A 24,052-nucleotide genomic window follows, 5' to 3' on the forward strand; every position below is an offset into this window, starting at 1 on the left:
GAGTGTGGGATGCCTTCCTTATATGGCAAGCTAGAGGTTTGAGAAAATTAGCTTATTAAATTAACACACTAACTTTTCAGTCATGTGACCATGAAATTATTATCTTTTTTTCACCTGAAGGAAGGAAGTGAATTTTTAAATAAGAATTCATAACAGGAATGGGGGGTGCGGTGCCACAGTAGGTTGGACCACAGTCCTGCTCTCCGGTAGGTCTGGGGTTCGAGTCCCGCTTGGGGTGCCTTGCGACGGACTGGCGTCCCGTCCTGGGTGTGTCCCCTCCCCCTCCGGCCTTACGCCCTGTATTACCGGGTAGGCTCCGGTTCCCCGTGACCCTGTATGGGACAAGCGGTTCTGAAAATGTGTGTGTGAATTCATAACAGGAGTTCTATTCAACCATATTCTCTACTGATCAGCAGCCTTTGTAAGTTCGGTTTCTCCTAGATCACTTAATGAAGGATCTTCAGAGATGTTTAGTTTCAAAAGTTTTCAGTGCATTTCCAGAAATTCTTTCCCAGGGTCTTGTGTTGTCACCAGAGCTGTGTTAACATGGGAACGTTTGTCCCTGCTTGTATCAAGTTTGTGAATCACAACATTCAGCAGAATCTTGTGGTGAAAGGCATTGATCTGCGGCATTGTCTGGATCCAGATTTTTCTAAACGTGAAGGCAGAGCCAAGCACAGCAGATACTCCTGGAAGCGTGGTGTTTTTCCATCTAGTTATTCGCTGTCCCCTGTTTCCTTCTCAGAATGACAGTAAGCACTGAGTGTCTCAACGCAACCGAACACTCACTGGACTGGTATTTATTCATTTACTGATTCTGTTCCTTTCTTCCCTTTCCTTTTTCCTTCTCCATCGTAGCCTTAGTTGGTTTTTGTTCTAGTTTTGTTCTTCTTTTCATCCTTTGTTCTTATTCTTCCGTCTGTTTGGCTGTTTTTTGCAGCGTTGCTGTAGCTGCAGCTGTGTTAGGGTGGGCTGGAGGCGGGGGTCCCTTAGACGCCGCCTAGATCACACCGCCCTATACTTCACAGCTCAGCCTCCTCTTTCTATTACCTCCACTTGGTTTAATTTCTGATTTTCTATCTTTTGTTTGAACTCTTCTTCGTACTCTTTCCCGCAATGCTCTTGTTCTGTGGCTTGCATCAAACCGGGCTTCTTCTGGCCTCCGGTTTGAGGAGGAGATGTCACTGTCCATCAGCCTGTGTCAGCTCTGTGTGGTCGCACTAAGCGCAGTCAGGTGACCCTAGATCCCTCCCTCTCCCTGCCCCAAGCCCCACTTCACTGCCATTCAGTGTTCTAATGTTGTCTTGCCCTCTTCCCTCCCTCTCTCTTTTTTCTGTTAATCTATTCTCCTGGTCACCTCCTCTCTCCTTCTCCTCCATTCTCCCTGACCCCTTTCTCCATCCCTCCTGTCTCTCCCCTCTCTGGGCCTCACTGCATGTAGTAAGGAGCAACAGAAGAACCACAAAGGCTCAAAGTCAGTGTGGGAGCAGCGTACCAGCGAACTGCGCAAGCAGACCTTGATGACAAGCCGCGAGGCACTCTACAATGAACTGGACCCAGATGACCGCTGGAAGGTGAGTTGTGCAGGGCTGGGAAAGGAGTCATATTGTCAGGGAGGGGCCTACACAGTGTGAGGAAGGCCACTGCTGTCAAAGAAGAGCCGCCTGAACGAATGGGAAGGTTGAGGATGGAAAACTGTGCAAGTTTGAGGGCGAAATGGGCAATGGTGAGAAGGGGACCACTCTCAGTGATGGGGGAAGTGTGATACTGTCTGGTATCTAGAGGGATCACATTTTGAAAATGGGAGCGTCAATGTGAAGTGGAGGAATTACAGATCCTGTCAGTGGGGAATGCTGCAAGTTTGCTGTAGACCACTGGCTGACTTCTGTTTCACCCTGGTTGTCCCAGGTTTCCTACTCAAGGCACATCCGTCCTGACATAAAAACCCACCTGGACCGACCTCTAGTTGTGGACCCTCAGGAGAACCGTAACAACAACACCAACAAGACGCGGCCCTGCGACAGCGCAGAGCAGCAGCAGCTCAACCAGCAGCGGGCCGAGGAATTCCTGCGCAAACAGACGCGTTACCACGAGCGGGTTGGGGGTGGGGGCAGGGGTGGGGGTGGCTCTGGACGGCCCTATGAGAGAGCAGACTCCACTGAGTCTCGTAGGGGATGTAAAGAGCATGAGCTGGGGCACCACAATCAGAACCACCACTCCCAATCTCACCTGGATGGCCTCGATGATAGGAATAGAGATCCCCATCGCCGGCACCAGCACCGGGCACCTACGGGTCGTGCCAAGGATGGCCACAGCATGTCTCCACGAGGAGAGGGTGTCCCATCAGAGCATCGCCGACCACGCCAGCACCGCCGACCCCCAGAAGATGAAGATGGAGGAGGAGGAGGGGGCCGGGGTGGCAGACACAGAGGGCCAGGAGGAGAGGGAGGAAACAAGAGGTCAGATGGAGGTGGGGACTGCGAACACACAGACGGGATGGATCGGAGGCAGAGACGTCATCGTCACAGTGCCCAATCTACGTATGAGAACGATAGCAAGAGAGACAGAGACAGGGAACGGGTCCGACAGCACCGGGTCAGGAAGTGAGTATGTGGTTAAAGGGATGGACTAGATTGGAGAAAAGGAAACATTCTTTGATATTCTGTGTATAAATGAATGTGCTATTAGTATTTTGACAGTTAAACGGCAGTTATTGATGCTTATTTTTTTCTAGTACACTGGCTCTTCAATTTACAAATGCAACGGGGACAGAAGTCGATTTGTTCCTAACTCCAAAGTCACAATCAGTAAATGCTGCATAGTACAGACATCCCACCATTTATCACTGGTTAGGTTTTGTAATATCCTCATATAGAACTGTAATAAAAATACTCTCCCACTTCATTTTCTTTATTATATACACTATTGATGAAAGGTTAATAATTCAGACTTCCAGAGATTTAGTTACTGGTTAGGTTCTGTGAAAATGTTGGATATCACTTCAATAAATAAAACACACATTACAGGACTTCAAGAAATGTTTTTATTTGACTTTGTGCTACATTAACATTGAAATAAATTTAAAATGAGTGAAAATAAAAATACATTGTACCCACAAATTCCTACTCCATACCGTCTAATCCCATGAATTAGCAGTGCTCATCTTGTTATTGATCTCTAGCTCTAAGGAACAGCAGCTGTTAACACTGTGGAGGTGAACTGAGTTAAGATAGTCCCGTGATCTTGTTCTGTCTGGGTGCATTTTACTATATTTTACTGCCAAATAATAGCTAGGCACATAAACATGGGTCACTTTGGCTTTGCAGTGGATAGAATTTTTAGAAACTAGAATAGTGGTAAAAAAGCAATAAAAATAAACAAATAAAATGGAAAATGTTTGTATTTTCAAAATGCTTCCCACTTTTTCTTTCTTCCCAGTAATTTTCAGTATCTTATATCCATACTCTGTTTCTTTCTTTTTCTGGTCGTTCTCATCCTTCCCTTCTCGGATGCCCTTCTCCAGAGAGGGTCAGGGCAACGGCCCCACCCTTTCCACTACCCGGCCCATCCAGCAGAGCCTGCCCCGGCAGGACAGCCAGTACAGTGAAGACATGGACAATGTGATGAACAGTAAACTTGCCACTCAGCCAGCCAGCACTCGCAACCACAGCCACTCCAACCACAGCCCTTCAGCCCCGCCCAGCCCTGCAAACCCCATGCTGCCAAACAGCATCCCCAATGCGACCAATACTCCAATTAACCACCCCCACCCAACAGGTGGCAGTCCTGGGAAGACCACTGACAACAGCCTGATTCTCACCAACCCAACCTCCACACCAAGCAACCCCAGCAAAACCAACATAAAGATGCCTGAACACACCACTGTGGACATCCCCCCTGTGTTTCCTTCCAACAACGCCATCCTACAGGGTGGGTCAGGACTGGAGCCTGACTGCTTCCTCTGTAACAGTCGGGTCCTAGCTTTGCATCCTTTGTACACAGGTTTTTAAAGTAATTACTGTGTTTATGGTGAAACACACAAGTACACGGATGCCTGCAGAAGTCTGTGTGAAAGTAGAGCTTGGTGTGCTCAGCATTAAGTAGTGCATGTAGTCATTGTGATTTGAATGTTTCACAAATGAGGGTTAACTGCCTTGGGTACCAGGGAGAGAACCAGTGGATCCTTCTTAGTACACCTGTGTCCTACAGCTTATGAGCTCCATAATGGTGGTTGTTTTGTATTGCTTCCTGAGACATACTTTGCTTTGGAGAAAAGCATCTGCTGAATGAATAAATGTGAGTGTAAATGTTTATGGTCTCCACCTTCTTACCCTCTCCTCTCTTGTATCTTCATCCTTGACTTATCTGCAGTGAACAAGAATGCCAACACAGAGCCCCTGCCTAAGAAGGAGGAGGAGAAGAAAGAGGAGGAAGATGATGATGGCAAAGGGGATGAGAATGGGCCCAAGCCCATGCCCCCCTATAGCTCCATGTTCATCCTGTCCACCACCAATCCGTGAGGAAGACCGCAAAGCGCTCTGTCTCTCTGTCTGGATCTTTCTTTCTTTCTTTCTTTCTTTCTTTCTTTCTTTCTTTCTTTCTTTCTTTCCTTCTTTCTTTCTTTCCTCTTCCTGCCGTTATTAGCGTCTGTTCGTCTCTCTTTGTCAGTCTTCTACTCTGCCAGTCTCTTTCTCTCAGCCTGTCAATCTGTCCATACCAACTGATCATCAGTTGCCGCTGAGAGTACAGTTTACTGACATTAAGATAACACACCGCCAACGTTATTGTTTTTTTTTTCCTTTGAAGATTTTAATCAGGCAGTGATTATATCTCGACTCTCTTAATGGTTCGGAAATTGCGCACAAATAGTATGCAAAAGCATTTGTGTTCTCTGACTGTATAGGAGAGTATAGGCTTCGGTTTGTTTCTTTCCATGCATTTAGTGCTCTGTTCTCAGCATTCTGTTTAAATGAACAATGGGAATAAGGTGCTGTGTCACTGGGAACACTGGGGGACTCTGGAACGCTCGCGCTGCGTGTCTCACTCTGCCTTCGTTTGCGGGACGGCTTCAGGTTCCGCAGGCTGTGCCATTACATTGTGACGCTGCGCTACTTTGAGATGTGCATCCTGCTTGTGATCGCCATGAGCAGCATTGCCCTCGCAGCAGAGGACCCCGTCCAGCCCGACTCTCCACGGAACAACGTGAGCCTTGCTGCTCATTTCTTCTGTCACCCAGTCTTTCTCTGCTTATGTGTCCTCATATCTCTCCATATAGTATCTGATTAGCTTTGTCTTTTCACTGTGTGCAGTTTTTTACCATTGCATTGCACAGGCCATTCTTTCTGTGTATGTGTGTGAATATATATTTAAATATATGCACGCCTCCCTCCCCACTATGTGTCTCTGATATATTACCCCTCTCTCTGGGCTGTCTGTTCACAGGTCCTGCGCTACTTTGACTATGTCTTTACTGGGGTTTTTACATTTGAGATGCTGATCAAGGTAACGCCACTGATGTCCTCTGGATTGTGTTTATCTGGCTGCCCCTGCAAGGATTTGCCTGTGCTGCTGTTGAGGATGGAACTGTGCAGCTGGAGCATGCAGTGTGATGCCCTGTGGGGAGCTGTGTGCAGCACCAACAAAGCTGTGCTCTCAGTGCTGTGTCATGTCTCCTCTGCCACAGATGGTGGACTTGGGCTTGGTCCTGCACCAAGGCTCCTACTTTCGAGATCTGTGGAACATCCTGGACTTTATTGTGGTTAGTGGTGCCCTGGTGGCCTTCGCCTTCACGTAAGTGTCACCCCAGATGCCCCTTCCACACCCTCCTGCCTGCCGCCGTGTTTACCCCCTACTGACCTGAGGCCACAGTGCAACCCCCAGTGATGCCATGGGGTTGTGTTTCTCTTCCTGCTCGTCTCCCCTCTCCTTCTCACGACCCCTCCTACTCTGCTTTCTAACTTCTCCTTTCTCTCACACTCCCTGTTACTCACATACACGCACAGTCTGATAGGTGAGTGTCACCACCATATCAGGCTGTTGCTCAGTCTTCCTTTCCCTCTCAGGATTCCTCCTCCTAGTGCTTTCTCCATCTCACCTTGTTTGTAGTCACGCTCTGGCCCACTTTGCCCTCTCTTCCTCTGGGAGCTGCCCGCTTGCTCTGCCAGAGCACCCTTGCTTCTCTCACTTCTCCATCGCTCTCTGCCTGTCTCCATCTGGATCTCATTCTGTCCAGCCAAACCCAGCCACCTTCTCAACAGAACCTTGTATGCCCCGTCCTGTGTCAGCGGCAGCTTTTTCCTCCTACCTTGGACCCATCCCCAAACACACCACCCTCCAAAAACGTCCCATGGCAGTCTCAGAGACTGGCCTTCAAGGCTCATTTCCGTGTGGGTGACGACCCCAGGCACCTTTAACCCTTTAGTGCCCAGGCAGTTCTGGAGCAGCGAGCCGCCCTGCGGCCCCGCCGGAGCAGGTATTTCAGTCACCTTCCTCTGCACGGCCTGGGGAGCTTGCCTGGGAGAGGGGCTTGTAAACAGGTGTTAACAGGGAGGGGCTGGGATAGGAACTTGCAAGCAATTGCAGTGACAGGAGACTTGGGGTGGAACGATGTTCTTTAGAAGCCCAGATATCTCAAAAGTAGCCTGTGCCTGTCTCTTCGTATGTGGACATCCTCCTCAGTCCTGCAGGGTCCGATGCACAAAGAAGGAGGGAGTAGAGCGAGAGGAGTCAGTCAAACCACATGTTTGGACGTGACCTATTACATGTACATCCAAGTGCAATTTCATAGAGTTATGGTACATCACTTCAGCCACTGGTTTCTAACCAATAAATTCACAGACTTCTATACAGGTTTATCTTAATATGCAGACAGACAAATGTTTCATTTGTTCCCTTTCATGTTTTTCATTGACACACATGTACATGTATCATTATTACCAATGTGATGATGGACAGCCTTTCTTTTCACTTCCATCATCTGTTCCAACAAGGTTACTGGCAAGGGGAAAGGATGTGAAGGGCACCCACTCCTCTCAATTGCAATGAAAATGATGCCACGTGTCTTCTCAGCACTTAAACTGATACCCTGATGTATTATGGAACTCATTAGGTTGAATATGGACATTGATCCAGTCCTGTCCTTCAGTGACATTTCATGCAGCAGCTTTATGGTGCCTCTTGATGATGTCATAGGTCAAACGCTTAAGCTGCCTCTAGCTACGTGATTTCATCAATGAGTGGTTTGCAGGTTAGAGCAAGACAATTAATTATAGAATATGAAATGTCTGTATTATGCCTGTGTATGTAGATGTATTTCATTGCATTACTGAAGCGCAATCCGTCAAGTTGACTCATTCTCCCTCGCAGAGTATCGAGCAAAAGTTGGCCAGGATGGTGACTCCAGGACTGAGGAAGGTGTATACATATGTATATATACAAGGTATATATGTAAGCATACGTAGCTGTGAATGCAGTAAATAAATCCATATAGAGAGCCGTTCACGGCCTCTCGCATGCTGTCGTACAGGCAAATAGGTGTAACTTATTAAGGGAAAAGTGTCAGCTTCTGCACATCTCGTTGTAGCATGTTTTTCAAGGCGATGCTGGCTTCCTGATCTCCTGTAGCCATGCTCAGCCTCCTACCACTAGGGACTACTGTTTTAGGGATGTTCATCCTTGACTCACAATTTTGTGGGGCACCAGGAGAACCCAAAACTTACCAGAAGCTCCAGGGTGACAGTGGCAAACCCCTGACTGTGAGCAAACTACATACACACCTCCTCCATGCTGTGTCATTATACTTGTGTGTGTACACGTGCAGGTGTGAGCATTTTTTTCTGTGTGCTTCTCATTTCTGCACTGTTCCCTACAGCTGTGTGTATTTGTGTATCTTTCTGCATCAGGCCTGCGTTCAAAGATACAGAGGAGGAGTCATGTACACGGTCGGAATTCAGATGTACGTGGGAAGCGGGTGTCTACTCAGTAAGGCACCCGCTAGATGGATAGAAGGAAAGCTTAGCATTGTTATTTCATTCACTGAACTCTTGAATTTTCGAAGAACACACAATGAAATTAGGACTGCCTTCATTTATCCTTGAAGATGATATTTAGTTTATCGAGATTCGTGCTTTACAGGTCGAAGGTGTGTTGTGCTTTGTGTACTCGGGAATGCAAGCACCAGAGGTGGTACAGTGGGTGTAGCGCAGGTAAATTTAATTTTCATTGGCAACGCATGTGCTGATAAACATTAACTGAAATGTATAGTTAGTGTAAAACAGCGTATTGTCTTGATTTCAGCATGACCAGCAGGTGTGACTGCAGCAGTCATTTGTTTGTTTGTATGGATTCAAAAGGGACACTTTGAGAACCTGAGGATTTGTGTCTGCATCTGTGTGTGTGCCAGTCGTCATACAAGTTTATGTGGACAGTCAGGGTCTGTTTAGTACTGGCACATCTCCTTTGTCCCCATGTTTGACAGGATAGTGCTTCTGTCCACCTCTAAGAACACAGCAGACAAGTCCTAGTGGAGGGAGATTTATTATGGCAAACACTGCAGCATGCCGGTCAAAATCTCTCTGCAAAATCAGCACCAATCATGCCAATGCAATGTCCTCTAGCCTTTTGTGCCTACTCTACTTTACCGGTAGCTTCATTCCCACAGTTGTGTAGGATGCCCATGTAAATTGTACTACAGCTCATCCCTGTAAGGCCTGTTGTAGTACTGCTGTATCTCCATTGTTGGGACTGACACCACAGTAACTGGGAGAAAATTTCAGTTGTCAGGATCTAACCACACCTACACATGCATACCACTGAATTGCTCTCCAACAACCACAGGTAGCATTAGGACACAGTTCCACTGGTTCCTGAGAAGGAGGTATTCCTACAGTTCTTGAGTCCAATGTAAAGTGAATGTTTAACATTTATCCCGCTGCTGATCACCAGCTACATAAATGAGGCAAGGTCTCGAAGTTAGAGCTGTCCATGTCATGTGCCATGGTAGGTATTGCAGCCAGAGAACCATTTTAAAGGTGGGGTAGTAGGAGTTCACCTGTAATCTTAGTTGATGTATTGACGATGATGACAGTGAAAAATGAAAAACTGGATGTTTAATACTGTTGATGGTCGTTTTGCATGTAGGTAATGATAAACTATTTTATTTCATTGTTCGATCAGAAAATCAAGCATTGGCTTATTACTGCCATGCTTCGTTTCAATGTATCAGTGCAACAGGTCTGTTAGGAATCAGAGTTGAATTCCAGGGTCCAGAGTGGGGTGGGGATCTTCTAACCACAACGCAGGCCTTGCTCTCTTTTCTCTCTCTTTCTGTCTATCTCTCATATGGATGTTTTTCTTTCTCCCAGAGCCTCCCTTTTTCTTGTTTCTCTGTCTCTCCCTTCTCTCTCCTTTCTCCGTGTCTCTGTTTCTGTCGCTGTCACTGACCCTCTCTCGTCTCTTCGCCTGGCCACATCTACAGGAGCAGCGCCCGGTAATGTTGCCCTTCTCACTCTTTCTCTGTGCTCCTCGAAGCGTAGTTTGGGTCTCCTCTTTCTTTTTTCTGGGTGTTCATATTCTCTGTCGCCATGCATCCTTGTTTCTCCCTCTTTCTGTCCTCATGCCTTAGTACCTGAGAGCTAAATTGGACCTGTCAATCACTCCCCAACACCCTACTGTGCTGATCTGTAATGCACTCAGTGTGATACAGGTACCTCCCTATACCTGAAAACGTGTAGCAGAATTTGGTTAGCTGTCTGCGCACTCTATGGTACAAAAATTTATGACATTTAAATACTTTGTCCCAAAAACCTCGCACTGGACATCCCATACAGGCCAGAGATATTCATCCATTTTTAACAGCATTAAGGCGAGGCTGACTGAGCAGTAGTGGCTTGGTGTTGCAAGATTCCAGTCCGACAAGGCTGAAAAAAGAAACCAGATGGACGACGTGTTGAACGGATTAAGGAATTGTAAGACATCACCAGCAAGGAGCAAAAAGGCGACCAGCCCCACTGCTGTATTGCCTGGCCTCCTGCATCTGGAAGAACAGCTGTATGGGCCAGGGAGCAGACAGGAAATGGGAGCTGTTACAAGCTCTTTGTTATTGACCTACTACCCAAAAAACCTTCATGCTTTTGGACAAGTGGACTGTATTTAATGAACCTTGAACTTTTTTTTTTTTTCTGACTGGATTGTATGCATATAAGGTTCAAGAGGAAAATGTAGGGGCTTTGCGTTGTCTTAGTTTGGGGTAGAAATTATAACAACTTCTTAGGCTGTGAAACACTCCAGGAGACCATACCTGTGCTAAGACATAGAGAAGTGCTACAAGAGGTAACAGTAAGTTTTGAGTCATTGCTTTGAACCTTAACAAAAGAAAAGGATGGACTAATTTGACCCCACATACCTCACTTACTGAAGGACACTAATTCATTTTCTTGTGGAAGTAGTTCCCACTTCATATAGTCTTTGTCCATGTTATCCCAAAAAAGAAAGAAAGAGGTTAGGCTGGGTATTTCTAACCTGAAATGCCTGCGTATGTTTTTTTTTTTTCTTTTCTGAGCCAATGCTGTTTTATGCCATTGACAAACTCCATGAATCTAGCTGAATTTGGAAGACTGCAGAACTCAGGTTTGAGTAAAGTGCAGTACAGCTAAAGCAGTGACATAGAAAGAGGATCAGAGCATGTATTGATCAATGCAGGACAAGGATTTAGCATAGCGCTTGGATTGATTATTTGGTATATGCTTTTATGTATTTCCTCTTTCTGAGCACTCAGTAGCAAAAACACAATGTATGTCACTGCTGTTTTGTCTGAGGCCACTGTTACACTTCTTTCTCTGACCAAGTGTCTTCTTCCAATTGGATTGCAGCGGGAGCAGCAAGGGAAAGGATATCAGCACCATTAAGTCGCTGCGAGTACTGAGGGTTCTGCGTCCTCTGAAGACCATCAAACGTCTGCCCAAGCTCAAGGTACAGCTTTCTTCTCTGCCGCTTATTTCAGTGTTCTGAATTTGTAGTCCACCAGTTAGCCAGGGCAGAATGTGTCTCTAAAGGTCTGTGTCCTCCACAGGCTGTATTTGACTGTGTGGTGAACTCCCTGAAGAACGTCCTCAACATACTCATTGTCTACATGCTCTTCATGTTCATCTTTGCCGTGGTGGCTGTGCAGCTTTTCAAGGGCCGCTTCTTCTATTGCACTGATGAGTCGAAGGAGTTTGAGCGTGACTGCAGGTAGGGCCAAACACACACAGACAGTCCTGCACTTTCACACCTCCCAAAGCAATCAGAATGACCTAGCAGAATTTGTTGCGCCTTCCCTTAGAATTATACAGTGTTTAGGCTCTGTGAAGACTCCCGTGTGTCTCTTTTAGAGGCGAGTACTTGGTGTACGAGCGTGACAATGAAGTGAAGGCACAGAAGCGGGAGTGGAAGAAGTATGATTTCCACTACGACAATGTGCTTTGGGCTCTGCTCACTCTCTTCACAGTTTCTACTGGAGAGGGGTGGCCGCAGTGAGTACATCTGCTTAAATACAGACACTCTCACCCAGTTCCACAGAAGACCCTTGAATGTTAAGGAGTCAGGCTAGAAATAGTGTAAGGTATGTTCACTGGCAGTCAGATGTTGGGGCAAAGCTGAATAAATGCCTTTTAGATGACCTTAAAGACATTTTGATCGAACATTTTTCTCTAAAACAAATAGTAAATCTGATGTCTGATTGAATTTTCTCCCAAAACAAAAATTTATGTTTAGAAAATATTTTTTTTGCAATTCCTCTACGCATCAAGTAGTTTTCATTTTGGACTTTATTGAAATTTAGAGTTGGGAAATGTTCCGTGACCTAAACCTTGTAGAGATAGCTTTGGATGAGCTGGACTAGAGAACAAAGGAAAAGCAGCCAACAAATGTTCAGCATGTTTGGGAACTCCTTCAAGACTGTGGGAAAAGCAGCTCAGGTGGCTCCTCATGAAGCTGGTTGAGAGGATGTCAAGAGTGTAAAAGGCTTTCATCAAGGCAAAGGGTGGCTACTTTGAAGAATCAAAAATTTTATATGTATGTATATATATATGAGAGGGGGCGCGATGGTGCAGCGGGTTGGACCGGGTCCTGCTCTCTGGTGGGTCTGGGGTTCGAGTCCCGCTTGGGGTGCCTTGCGACGGACTGGCGTCCCGTCCTGGGTGTGTCCCCTCCCCCTCCGGCCTTACGCCCTGTGTTGCTGGGTAGGCTCCGGTTCCCCGCGACCCCGTATGGGACGAGCGGTTCAGAAAATGTGTGTGTGTGTGTGTGTGTGTGTGTGTGTGTGTGTGTGTATATATATGTTATTTTATAGTTTTATTTTGTCCACTATTATTTTTAAATGTGGAAAATAGTAAAAATAAAGAAAAAAAATTCTGTGAGTAGGTGTATCCAGACCTTTGACAGGTACTGTATCTATCCTACATCTTGATTCTTCCTCTTTGTGGTTCCAAGGTCGAGTACCTTTTCCATACTTTGTTACACCAGAGCTCAAAAGGAAAGTTCTAAATATGAGGTCCAGTGCAAATTTCTAGACTCAATTTCTAGACAGCCTCCACCCCAAGATCAGAATTTGCTTACCCAGTTACCATGAAAAAAGTTGGTATTTGAGAAAATCACACTATACTGTCCACTCACTCAGAACAACAAGACTCATAACAAAAAGTCACTTTTCCTAAAGCCTGGTCTTCCATCTTCTCTGTCTAGGGTGCTGAAACATTCAGTGGATGCGACTTACGAGAATCAGGGCCCAAGCCCAGGGTACCGGATGGAGATGTCCATCTTCTACGTGGTATACTTTGTGGTCTTCCCCTTCTTCTTCGTCAACATCTTTGTGGCCCTCATCATCATCACCTTCCAGGAGCAGGGTGACAAGATGATGGAGGACTACAGCCTGGAAAAGAATGAGGTGAAGTTCTTCCTGTGAGGACAGCACACCCGCCACTGATTATGTGCAGTGCCTAATGTTAACTCTTGTTGTTCACTGATGTGCTGCAGAGAGCCTGCATTGACTTTGCCATCAACGCCAGACCATTGACGCGACACATGCCTCAGAACAAGCAGAGCTTCCAGTACCGCATGTGGGAGTTTGTTGTGTCACCACCATTTGAGTACACTATCATGGCCATGATCGCGCTCAACACCATTGTCCTTATGATGAAGGTAGGACCCTTGCCCCACTGCAGAGCACTTTGGTCTTTCCAGATATTGCAGTCCATAAAATTTCCAGGATCGGCCCAGTTCCTTCCACCACCTCTGTTCATTTGGTATAGTCCAGCTGTTATAATCCCTTAGACTGCATCATTCTGTTTTTCCCCACTCCATTTACTTTTGCTTATCAAACCACTTAGTTTACCATGTTACTATCTATCTGTTTAGCCTGCCAAGTTGCATAGTGCTTCAATCTACTAACTACAGATAATACTGGAAAAAATAAATAATTGTTCAATTATCTTTTTTAACAGTGAGATGACTTATTATATTTCTATCCTCTAATTGCCTTTGAGATTTTTTTCTAATGTGTTTCCTGTCTGTCTTTCTGTATGTCTTTCTTTTATGTGTTTGGGGCGAATATGTGCATGTTGCTGCATGTGTCCCTTGCTCGTTGCATGTTTCTGCTCATTTCTGCTTGTGCTCAGTACAACGGTGCTTCTGATGCTTATGAGAACGTGCTGAAGAACCTGAACATCGTTTTCACCTCCCTCTTCTCCATGGAGTGTGTGCTGAAGATCATTGCTTTTGGAGCCCTGGTGAGTATCTTGGGTGCTATTAATTCCAGACATTTTCATTCATTGTCTGCCATTTTCCTAGTGAGTTCCATGCTGGACCCAGGTCTGTAGAGAAGGACCTTGTGAAGGTAGAGGCTGGACAGAATAAGAGGTAGAGACAGATGGAGAAAGAAACATGAAGGTGAAGGACAAGCGCTGTGTCACAGCTGGAAATGGACACCAGAGATTTGCAGAGGGAGTGGTCAGATGAAGTCGTCAGAGCAGATAAGGAGGGAAAGGGGCAAGGTAAACTGGTCAGAAGGAAAAGCTTTTCAGCAGAGAAGAAGCATAGAGTAGGAAAGATATGGGCGAATGCAAAAAAGAACAGATGGTTTGGGAAATGGGTGGAAGGGGTGAGTGGTTAACAGATGGGAGAGCAACAGGTGAACTGCAGCAGTACTCCTGCACCCACTGGAACCCTTAACACTGGCTCATCATGGACTCACGGCCAACATTTGAGACATGCAGACTCAGAGTGCCAGGCCATGGCTCAGAGACATTCGCAGATTTATCTGCCTGATTTACATGCATATTTATCATATGTAACACATACACACGAACTTACATGCTCATGTTCTGTGGGCAATCTAGAGCCACCAGTTCACCTGAAACACATGTCTTTTGAATTGTGGGGTAGAGGAAGGCACCAAGAGCGTCTTGTTGCCCCAAATAGTAGCCACAAGAGTTCAAGTAGTTTGGGTTGGTGACAATACAGTATTATGGACAAATTAATGAGGGGAACTGCTTTATTATACTGTGTTATAATTAATAATATTAACCATGAAAGTAGTGGTGCCCATTTTATTGGGACTGCGTTATATTTTAGCATTAATGGGGTGGAGCAGAGGGCTTGTCGGGTCTGGAGTTCGAGTCCTGCTTGTGGTGCCTTGCGATGGACTGGCATCCCGTCCTGGGTGTGTGTACCCCCCTCTAGCCTTATGCTTTGTGTTGTCGGGTTAAACTCCGCTCGGGACAAGCAGTTTCAGACTGTATGTGTGTGTGTGTGTGTGTGTGTGTGTGTGTGTCTGTGCGTGTGCCTGTGCATGTGCGTGTGTGTGTGTGTTTGTGTGTGTGTGTGTGTGTGTGTGTGTGTGTGTGCATGTTTTGGGGCTCAGGAACACATTGTTTTACCTTAGACTGTGCACCACTTTGTTGCCCTTTGCGTTTATTTTTGTATTACAGTGCTTTTTTTGTCATGTTTACATTTCTGCAGTACTGTGAAATGATCAGGTACAATTTCACACTGCTGACAGATTTAACGGGATATTCGTTCTGTCTGTGATCTAAAGCAAGCCAGAAAGTGTCTCTGTACAGATCATGTTCTTTGTCAGCTTTATTCTGCGTTATACCAGTGCCATCTCTACAGCGTATAAGGCTACGCATATTGTTCTGAACCAGCCACTGACAGTTGCACACAGGGCTAACATCTCATCTCCTTCTCACCCTCCTCCTTCACAGAATTATTTCAAGGATGCATGGAATATTTTCGACTGCGTTACAGTCCTTGGGAGCATCACGGACATTTTGGTGACAGAGTTAGGGGTAAGTGTGCTTGAGGGGGTGCTCCCTGTGTGTATTTGTTTGTGTGTGTGTGTGTGTGTGTGTGTGTGACATGGAAACTTTGTGGGTCTTGAGGATCTTGTACTACCTAGTGAAGCGTGAACCCTTCTTAAAAGTCTTATATAAATGTCCCAGTTGGTGTGTGTCACATGGGTTGTGGGTCTTAGTGCTAAACCTGCAGCGGAGCCCACCTTGAGATGTGCTTAACTTTACTGTTCCTCCATGCTGTTTGCTCTGGTAATACATCTATAGCACCACTGTCACAACCAAGCCTGCATCACGACCAGCAGCACCTGATTCCAATTAGGCACCTGTCTGCAATCAGAGCATTCGGCTACAGAAACCATCCCCGGCTCCTCCTCAGTTGCAGAATCTCTTAGAGACAACCGGCTCGCCAGCATTCACGGCACTTCCTCAGTGCCTTACCCGTCCTCCTCCAAGTAACTCACTCCTTCTTCCCTCGCCCGTCTCCTTGTCCCTCTTCCTGTCTCCCACGGCATCGAACCTTGCTTCGCGTAGTTGACCACGTCTTCGGATTCTCCTCTTGGACCACGTTTGCACCTCGGATTGAACCGCGCTCGCCCCCGACTCGGAGTATTACCCAGTCCCAAGTATCTTTATAATGAACGATCCCGCAACTGGGTCCACACCCAGGTCCCTGGTCTGCTCTGTGCGACAACCACACCGCTCAAACACAGGCTCACACACCTCCTTCTCTCTTAAACATTTAGATGGCAGGCTGGCACACAAAAAAATTATTACAGTAACTGCTCTTGGTCCAAAGAAATTCTCTGGCGTCAGTTCAGTTTAGGGGCCAGAGGAGGGAAATTAATGCAACAGGTTGAAAGATTATGTTACCCCTGGCCATGTTCATCAAAAATGGGTTTAGCTATCATATTCCATGGCCCACTGATCAGTTCCAAGGGAAGCTTTGTCAGGAAGCTTTCAGTCATACAGGCTCAGAGACCACACCGAGTCCTCAATCATTTTGACGCAAAGGGCCTTTATTTCTGCAGAGCTTGCAGCACACATGCGTACTGTACGTACGCAGTGCTGTTGTCTTGGAAACAAACTTGTGTCCCTGGTCCGGTACCTATCTTCAGGGCAGTTTCCACGACAACAGTTCAGGCTGTGAGCTGTGTGTATATTGCAGGAGTCTGGAGTAAATAACTTGCATTTTCAGTCATATGCAATGAACTAGGCGATGAATCACAGGTCTCATGGAGTAAAATGTATGCTGTTTCTGTCAACATCAGTGAGGCAAGCCCCATATTTTCCAAAAAAGGACATCTTGTGGCCAGTTTGAGGCACCAGCAGAGTTTGGAAGGATGATTGGGTGCAGTTACTTGGCCCTTTATGTCCTGTCGACACACAGTACTGTATGAATAATGGCTCACAGCAGAAAAACAATATTAGACTTAGTGTGTCCCCAGCCTTCTGTTCCTTGATGTTTTTGTTGTAAGACATACCTAAATCAACCAGATATTGAGTATTATTAATTTGCATAAATTGCAGCATTTAATATACCACTAGCCATCTTGCATTGGAAGGACCCAGGTTACCATCCCACTTCCTGCAGCAGTACATTGGAGCAAGGTAGTTACCTTAAATTACCCCAGTAAAAACTGCCCAGCTGTCACTTTGGAGAAAGAGCATCATCTAATCTTCTTAAACATAAAACATTATGTCACAAGGCTAACAGCTAAAACTTTGTCAGTGTTTAAAGTTGGAAGCAAGGTAATGAAAATCATCTGTAGCTAAGAGGACCTGAGGAGGCTGAAGGACCTCCTTAATACCAAGGAACAGTAACGTTAACCGCTCATGGTTGGTAAATATAACATTGTGACACTGTCCTTGTAATGGGATGCAGTTGTGTGTGCCTGTATGTGTGTGTTTGCTTTTAGGTTCATGTTTAGACTTTTATAGACGCAGCTCCATTAGTTGTGTAATATTTACAGAAGCATTGTTTCATGTGTAAGACTTTCATGTTTCAAGTGAAATGCATGTCAAAGTGCCATGCTACTGGGGCAGTGTGAGTGTCATGGAATATTTCTTCTGAACAGCCTGCTTGTTAAAATATACATAAATAATATATATAATGATTATTTATTTCTTGTTTTATCTTTTTTCATGCTTTCTTTATACTGTGCTTTGTTGGCGCCTTCGCCTTCTGATTAATTCATCCAATCAAAATGCACTATGAAACTCATGTGTCCATCCATGTACGGCCTGTGTGTTCATGCCAACCGACTTTGTACATGGGTTCTCAATCAACACCCCACAACAAAAAATTTATAAACCATCTGTAACATCCACACGTAGGACCTGGTTGGTTTGTAGTTTTTTGGAGATCTACCGCATCCATTTCCTCCTGTAGCCGTGGTGCATGTGCTCTGGCCAGAGACCACCAGCCTTCACGCATGGCTGTACGCTTGACGTTGTTGCTGCTGCGCCCACCTCCTGCCAACCCTACTGGGTTGAGAAATTGAGATATAATTTTCCCAGAAACGCACAGTCGTGATGGTACCCAATTGGAGACACGCATAGGCACAAACAAGCAGAGACGTACACGCGCGCACACACACGCACGTAGATGTTGACATACCTCAGCAGGTCGTTGGTGGTTTGTACAGTGGAACTGGAAAAGGGTAGTTCTCTCATGGCCACTGTTCCTGTGTAGAGGATGTGTGCCCTAACAGCCGTGCATGTTGCACCGTGACAGTCCTGCCTCTACCTCTCCCACGGGGTGAGCCGCACTGATGTGGACACAGTCACAAGCACAATGTCACACTGGGACTCAGGCGTACTGTCACAGTGAGGCACATGTTGTGACATGGTGTGCCCAGAATATTCTAATGTAGAGTACTGACACCGGTACCGATGACACTAATAGCATGGAGGAGTTTAACGTTCGTGTTGAGGAGACGTGCTCATTATGCGGCATTCCATGTGTCGCCAACCTCTGTGGCTGAGTAAGAGGCAGAGCTACCCTCAGTGTTCGTACTGCCGTGGCATTGTGTGCATGAACTGAACGAGAGCTGTTTGGCTCTATCTCATTCCCTATCAACTCACCCCTGCACTGTGTCACCGCCCTACCGGTGGGTGAGAGAACAGCAGATATTGTGGTGCAGTCGTATTACATTTCCGTGGTTTCGACCACATTCTACGGCAGGAGCCATTCGGCATTGAGATATTCTTTCACTTTTCTTGTCTGTAGCTATGCACTGACTATGCTGTTGCCTATACGTCACTGAAAGTGTTTTTTTAAAGGTAATTGGTCACCAGAATATACGTCAGTGTAGAGCACTTTCTTTCGTGAAATCTGGTCATTTGGCAGCCATAAACCTTCCAAAACTGCTAGCACATACCTGGTAGTACCTCACCTTACCTCCACTGATATCCCGCTATTAACCCTGTGGCTTATGATGGCCATAATTGACCTCCATCTGCCATTGACCTAGTGACTATGTGTGTTGTGTCTTTGCATGCAGTCCATACCACATTGCTTGTTTGCTCCTATAATCAGTGCATTTGGTTGTCTTTGAAAAAATCTGCTTCATCTACTAATTTGGATGATGACGATGATGACAGTGGTCTTTATTATGATTTTTTTTCCTTTAATGTTTTTTTGATGTATTTTTACAGATGTATGCATTAATTTCAGTGGATTAGTATGTTTTCTTTAGTCTAACTTGATTATTACTCTATTTTGGGTGTTTCAGTTTATGTATTTGACCTTCTTTTATGTTTCGTGTTCCCATTCTTTTATTTTTCTTGTATTTTGGAGAGGAAAGTGTTAGCCTATTCATCTATCAGCTGATCTCCCCCCTCCCCCTACTTTCTTCTTGTTTGGTTCTTTGCCTCTCTCATCTTTCTCTCTTGCTTCCATTCTCCTTTCGGTGGTCCTGCACTCCTGTGTTGCAGAACAACTTTATCAACCTGAGCTTTCTCAGGCTGTTCAGAGCAGCGCGTCTTATCAAGTTGCTCCGGCAAGGAGAAACTATCCGCATCCTGCTCTGGACCTTTGTGCAGTCCTTCAAGGTAGCCACTAGCACATACTGACGCTTTGAACACACAGAAGTAGTGGAACACACTCACACTGGAACAATGAGATACTTGTACACTGGCCTCCTGGGTGGCTAAAATGTTGAGACTTTAATACACTGACATAGAGGCAATAGAACACTGACACTCTGGAAGACTGGCACACACTGAAACTCTGATATTAAGTACTGGAATACTGGGTCACTTATACTTTGAGATGCTGCCACTATGAAAATCCTGATGCACTGGTGTACCAGTCCCCAGGATAACTGCTCTGAAACACCGATACACTGGCTCCTTGTACATTTACATGCACATTTGCATTTACATTTATTCATTTAGCAGACGCTTTTCTTCAAAGCGACATATATCTCCCTGTGTTACCAACATTCAAGTTACAGATGTTCAAAGATACAAATATTTTTTCCAGTCTCTGTATATATTTTCACCGCTCTGTTTTCTTAACATCCTGTCTGTCGAAAAGCAAAGTTAGCTACATGTCGCCAGTAGTTGGCAATAAAATTCACCCGAGCAGAATAGCAGTGTGATTCAAGTGACTTCCACAGTGTTTACAAGCTCCTGTCTGGTGTGAGGTTTCATCAGCGCCAAGATGAAAAATGTTACAAATGAACTGGAGTTCGTGGAGAGAATGTGTTTTTATTTTAAACTAGTTTTAAGTTTAAAGAAATTAAATCGGTAATCCTGATTGAACAGGAGATTATGTATTTTTCGTGGTGTGGAGATTCATTTCAAATGATTTTTAGTGTACTTTGAAGTTAATAAAAAATTAGTGCTTCATTGTAGTGGGCTGAGATCTTGTTCATGGTGTACCCTGCCTTATGCCCAATGCTTCCTGGATAGGCTTATAACACAGCAACCCTGGATTGGACAAGTGGTTATGGACAATGGATGGATGGATGAATAGAAGAGTATATTTTATCTATTATCAAGTTCAAGTTTCAAGTATTATTACTCTATCTGAGATTTTTACAGAATTCAACATGTGTAAACTGAGGGACAAGTGTTTTATGTAGCTGTCATTGGTTGTGACTTAAAGGTGAAAGTGGCTTTCGAGTTGAAAATAAACTGAGTTAAGAGCAGATGTCCATGACAAAGTGTGTTCATATGTTGAGGAGCCAGTGCACTACAAAAGAAGTGAACAGTGAAGTCACTGGCATTCTGAATTATGGAAACACAGCCAAAATGCACACTGACTATTCAATGCAAGGGGGGTGCCGTGGCGCAGTGGGTTGAACCGGGTCCTGCTCTCTGGTGGGTTTGGGGTTCAAGTCCCACTTGGGGTGCCTTGCGGCGGACTGGCGTCCCGTCCTGGCTGTGTCCCCTCCCCCTCCGGCCCTACGCCCTGCGTTGCCGGGTAGGCTCTGGTTCCGCGTGACCCCGTATGGGACAAGCGGTTCAGAAAGTGTGTGTGTGTATTCAATGCAAGAAAACACAGGAGTCCCTAATCCACATAAAACATGAAGATACAAAAAGCATAAGGCACTGAGATGCCAACACAGAAAAGATGACAATGAAAGCATCCTTTCAGTCATGAGTTTTTCCTGCAACCTTTTGACCTGTCACAGTGGAAGAGGAAGTGTGACGCTCCACCCTCACTGTTCCCCCTTTCCCTGTAGGCCCTACCCTATGTGTGCCTGCTCATTGCCATGCTGTTCTTCATCTACGCCATCATCGGGATGCAGGTGAGTGCAGCCCCCTGTTTCTGCCAAAGTTATTGATGTGTTTTTTTCACTGGTGATAGGTTACTGCTTCTCTCTCAACTTCTACACGTAGCCCAAGTAACCAAGGTGAACTAGTCATGTTCAAATATTCAACTTGACCATTGACCAGTCCCGAGCTGTGTCTTTCCCTAGTCAGACACTGTGAACTAACTAAAGCTCATGGTTGTTAATACATCTGCAGAAAAACTGTGGCAGTGTTGTTCTGTCAGTAGTTCTGGAAGCAGTAACGCTGACTATTGTGGTTCCTCAGCTTTTTGGAAACATAGGGATTGACGAGGATGGGGAAAGCGCCATCAACCAACACAACAACTTCAGGACTTTCTTCCAAGCCCTCATGTTGCTCTTCAGGTGAGTTATGAGAAGACTCTGTGGCAAACCGTCTTTACCAGTGTCAGAGCTCAGGGTCCAAAAAACTTTAACGTGACTGCAATTGGTTTTGTGTCAAGCATGTGTGTAAGCAATTTCTCAGTTTACAAAATTAATCCGTTCCTGAAAATGGTCTGGATACCAAAATTTCTGACACCGACAGCCTATTACTCATTATTTTTAACTGAAAAAATAATAATGCAGTCCTAGCTTATTCAAAAACACAAAACGAATTTTCCCCAAATATCACTAAAACACTGTAAAACACCTATACAGCTATGAAGCCATGCACAATATAAAACCCTTACATTCGCCTTCATTCATTTAGCAGATGCTTTTCTCCAAAGCGACATACATCTCAGAAAACAATACAAAAGCGCATTACATCAACAGAAGGAGAGATCTCGATGGAGACGCATGAATGACTTAATGATTACGAAGCACTTAAGGTCATCAATGGGTGTTTCTAGGCAGTATGTTTTGGAAACTAATTGTGTTTTCCTTATATCCAGTAGACAGCAAGAAGCATTTACTAATGAATTCTGTTGAAAAAGTGCAGCTAATTTAAACTAAACAAGGCAGTTTACTGTACTCAGTGAGTGAAGAACTGGAGAACAGTTTGTCAGGTGTGGTGGGTGGAAGAGGGAGTGATTCTTGGCAGTCATTCTTCCATTGAAACTGCACTGCAACTCCAAATAGCAAATCTGAGACCAGAAACCAACAGGAAACAGCCAAATAAAATACATTACTGCACTTCTGCTTCACCCACACGACTGACGTGACTTTCAAATTTTTTTTTAACAGACTTTGAATAAATTTCTGATTACTGATTTTTTTTTTTTGGTTCAAGAATTGAAAGCCAAGAGCCGTTATGCTGAAATTTTGGGTAGAGTTCATAAATTGAGGGACTTGTATTCTTTTTCTATGGTTTATCTATTCTTGTGCACATGTATGTGTACGGTGACTAATATGGATTTAAGAAGTTTTTTGATTGCCGTGCATCCGTGTGCATGTATGTGGAACAGGAGCGCAACAGGAGAGGCATGGCACGACATCATGCTTGCGTGCCTTGGGGGGAAGGAGTGTGACCCACGCTCTGGTAACAAGGAGCCTGAGTGCGGCAGCGAGTTTGCCTACCTCTACTTTGTCTCCTTCATCTTTCTCTGCTCCTTCTTGGTAAGCTCTTCTTCCATGTTAGCATGGTGTAGCTATTCCCAGTGCTCATTGACATTATGGTTTCACTTCCTTCATGACCAGGTCTTTCTTCTTTAAAAAGAGTTCTGTCAGGTCAGGATAGAATGCTCTACTCCTGATGACACACAGGGTGTGTAGGTTCTTGCTTGCTGACCACCACCTTAATAGATACACTCAACCTTTTTCACCCTTTTCACCATGGTTTTCACATGAGATTTGAAGCACTTGCCATTTTTACTTGTACATTTTAAGTAAAACAATTACTGCTTAATTAAGTGTAACCAATTACTTAATGAAAGCCGCAATAAAAACCTGCATGTCTTGTTGCTTGACAGGATGAAAGCTGGTGACCACTGATGTAAAACAATGCAAATGTAAATTTACAGTACCTCGTCATGGTGTTTGTCCTGTGTGTGTGTTTGTGTGTGTGTATAGATGCTGAACCTGTTTGTGGCTGTCATCATGGACAACTTTGAGTACCTTACTCGGGACTCCTCCATCCTGGGACCTCACCACCTGGACGAGTATGTCCGGATTTGGGCCGAGTATGACCCAGCTGCTTGGTGAGTCCCTCCTACACAAGCATTCACACAGAACCCCAAACACACCAGTGCGCACAGCAGTACAAACTATCTCTTATCCCTTTCTTACCTAACAGTCTTTCTGTCTCAACACTTCCTCTAATGGCTCAGATTAGCCCTTCCAGCCTTCCACACTGGCCATCCACCATGCTAGGTATCAACACACACACACACACAGTCCCACTCTCTCTCCTGTACTGTCACATGCAGACAGCAGTCACACATACTCATTCCCATACTTTGCATATTCAGACAAGTAATGCACATAAAGACTTTGTCCACAGACCTGTCTGAACTGCAGAGTTATGTATTGCATTTGTTGTACCAGCATCAAAAGGATTCAACAGAAAGGGCCAATCACCAAAAATTCATAAGTTATTAGTATACAATTTCCATTCCTTGACGTAATGTGCCTTACGGCTTCTGGACTGTTAAGGAAGTTAAGGTAGATGAGAGGGGCACCTGAATTAAAGACACACTGATCCCAGTCTGTGTTGGTTCTGTACAGTCCACTGTTTCCCTGCCCCCTGTGAGTGGTAAAGACCCCCCTCTGGAATCTGCATACTATCAAAAACTTACTGTGGCCCCACCCCCCAAATCCCCCCAACCCCCATCCCTGAACACGATAAGTTTCGTGGTATCTGCATTCCAGTGCCCATCTCCCCAGTGTTGTTCAGCGCTGTCCCAGTAGCGGATGATTGGGAGCAATGGAGGTCACTGACTAGCAATACATTTCAACAGTACCTAGACTATGTAGAACAGGCTGTTTTAAAGACAACAAAAT

The 24,052-nt window shown here is 45.2% G+C and overlaps 1 protein-coding gene across 17 annotated transcripts in view; it reads left to right on the forward strand.

Annotated features, from left to right (window-relative positions):
• Positions 1-24,052, forward strand: part of LOC108930696 (voltage-dependent P/Q-type calcium channel subunit alpha-1A-like) — a 102,143-nt gene that overhangs the window by 47,876 nt on the left and 30,215 nt on the right. For all 17 annotated transcript variants that reach the window (XM_029250335.1, XM_029250341.1, XM_029250348.1 and 14 more), the window contains exons 19-37: positions 1,442-1,574; positions 1,909-2,603; positions 3,524-3,930; positions 4,372-4,516; positions 5,073-5,202; positions 5,443-5,502; positions 5,684-5,790; positions 10,869-10,968; positions 11,069-11,229; positions 11,370-11,510; positions 12,721-12,922; positions 13,012-13,176; positions 13,653-13,763; positions 15,240-15,323; positions 19,266-19,382; positions 21,023-21,088; positions 21,378-21,475; positions 22,519-22,669; positions 23,123-23,250. In XM_029250335.1, the coding sequence (XP_029106168.1) occupies positions 1,442-1,574; positions 1,909-2,603; positions 3,524-3,930; positions 4,372-4,516; positions 5,073-5,202; positions 5,443-5,502; positions 5,684-5,790; positions 10,869-10,968; positions 11,069-11,229; positions 11,370-11,510; positions 12,721-12,922; positions 13,012-13,176; positions 13,653-13,763; positions 15,240-15,323; positions 19,266-19,382; positions 21,023-21,088; positions 21,378-21,475; positions 22,519-22,669; positions 23,123-23,250 (3,201 nt within the window). The remainder of the gene's footprint in view (positions 1-1,441; positions 1,575-1,908; positions 2,604-3,523; positions 3,931-4,371; positions 4,517-5,072; positions 5,203-5,442; positions 5,503-5,683; positions 5,791-10,868; positions 10,969-11,068; positions 11,230-11,369; positions 11,511-12,720; positions 12,923-13,011; positions 13,177-13,652; positions 13,764-15,239; positions 15,324-19,265; positions 19,383-21,022; positions 21,089-21,377; positions 21,476-22,518; positions 22,670-23,122; positions 23,251-24,052) is intronic.

This window comes from Scleropages formosus, chromosome 3, assembly GCF_900964775.1.
Source record: "Scleropages formosus chromosome 3, fSclFor1.1, whole genome shotgun sequence".
Classification (NCBI taxonomy): domain Eukaryota; kingdom Metazoa; phylum Chordata; class Actinopteri; order Osteoglossiformes; family Osteoglossidae; genus Scleropages; species Scleropages formosus.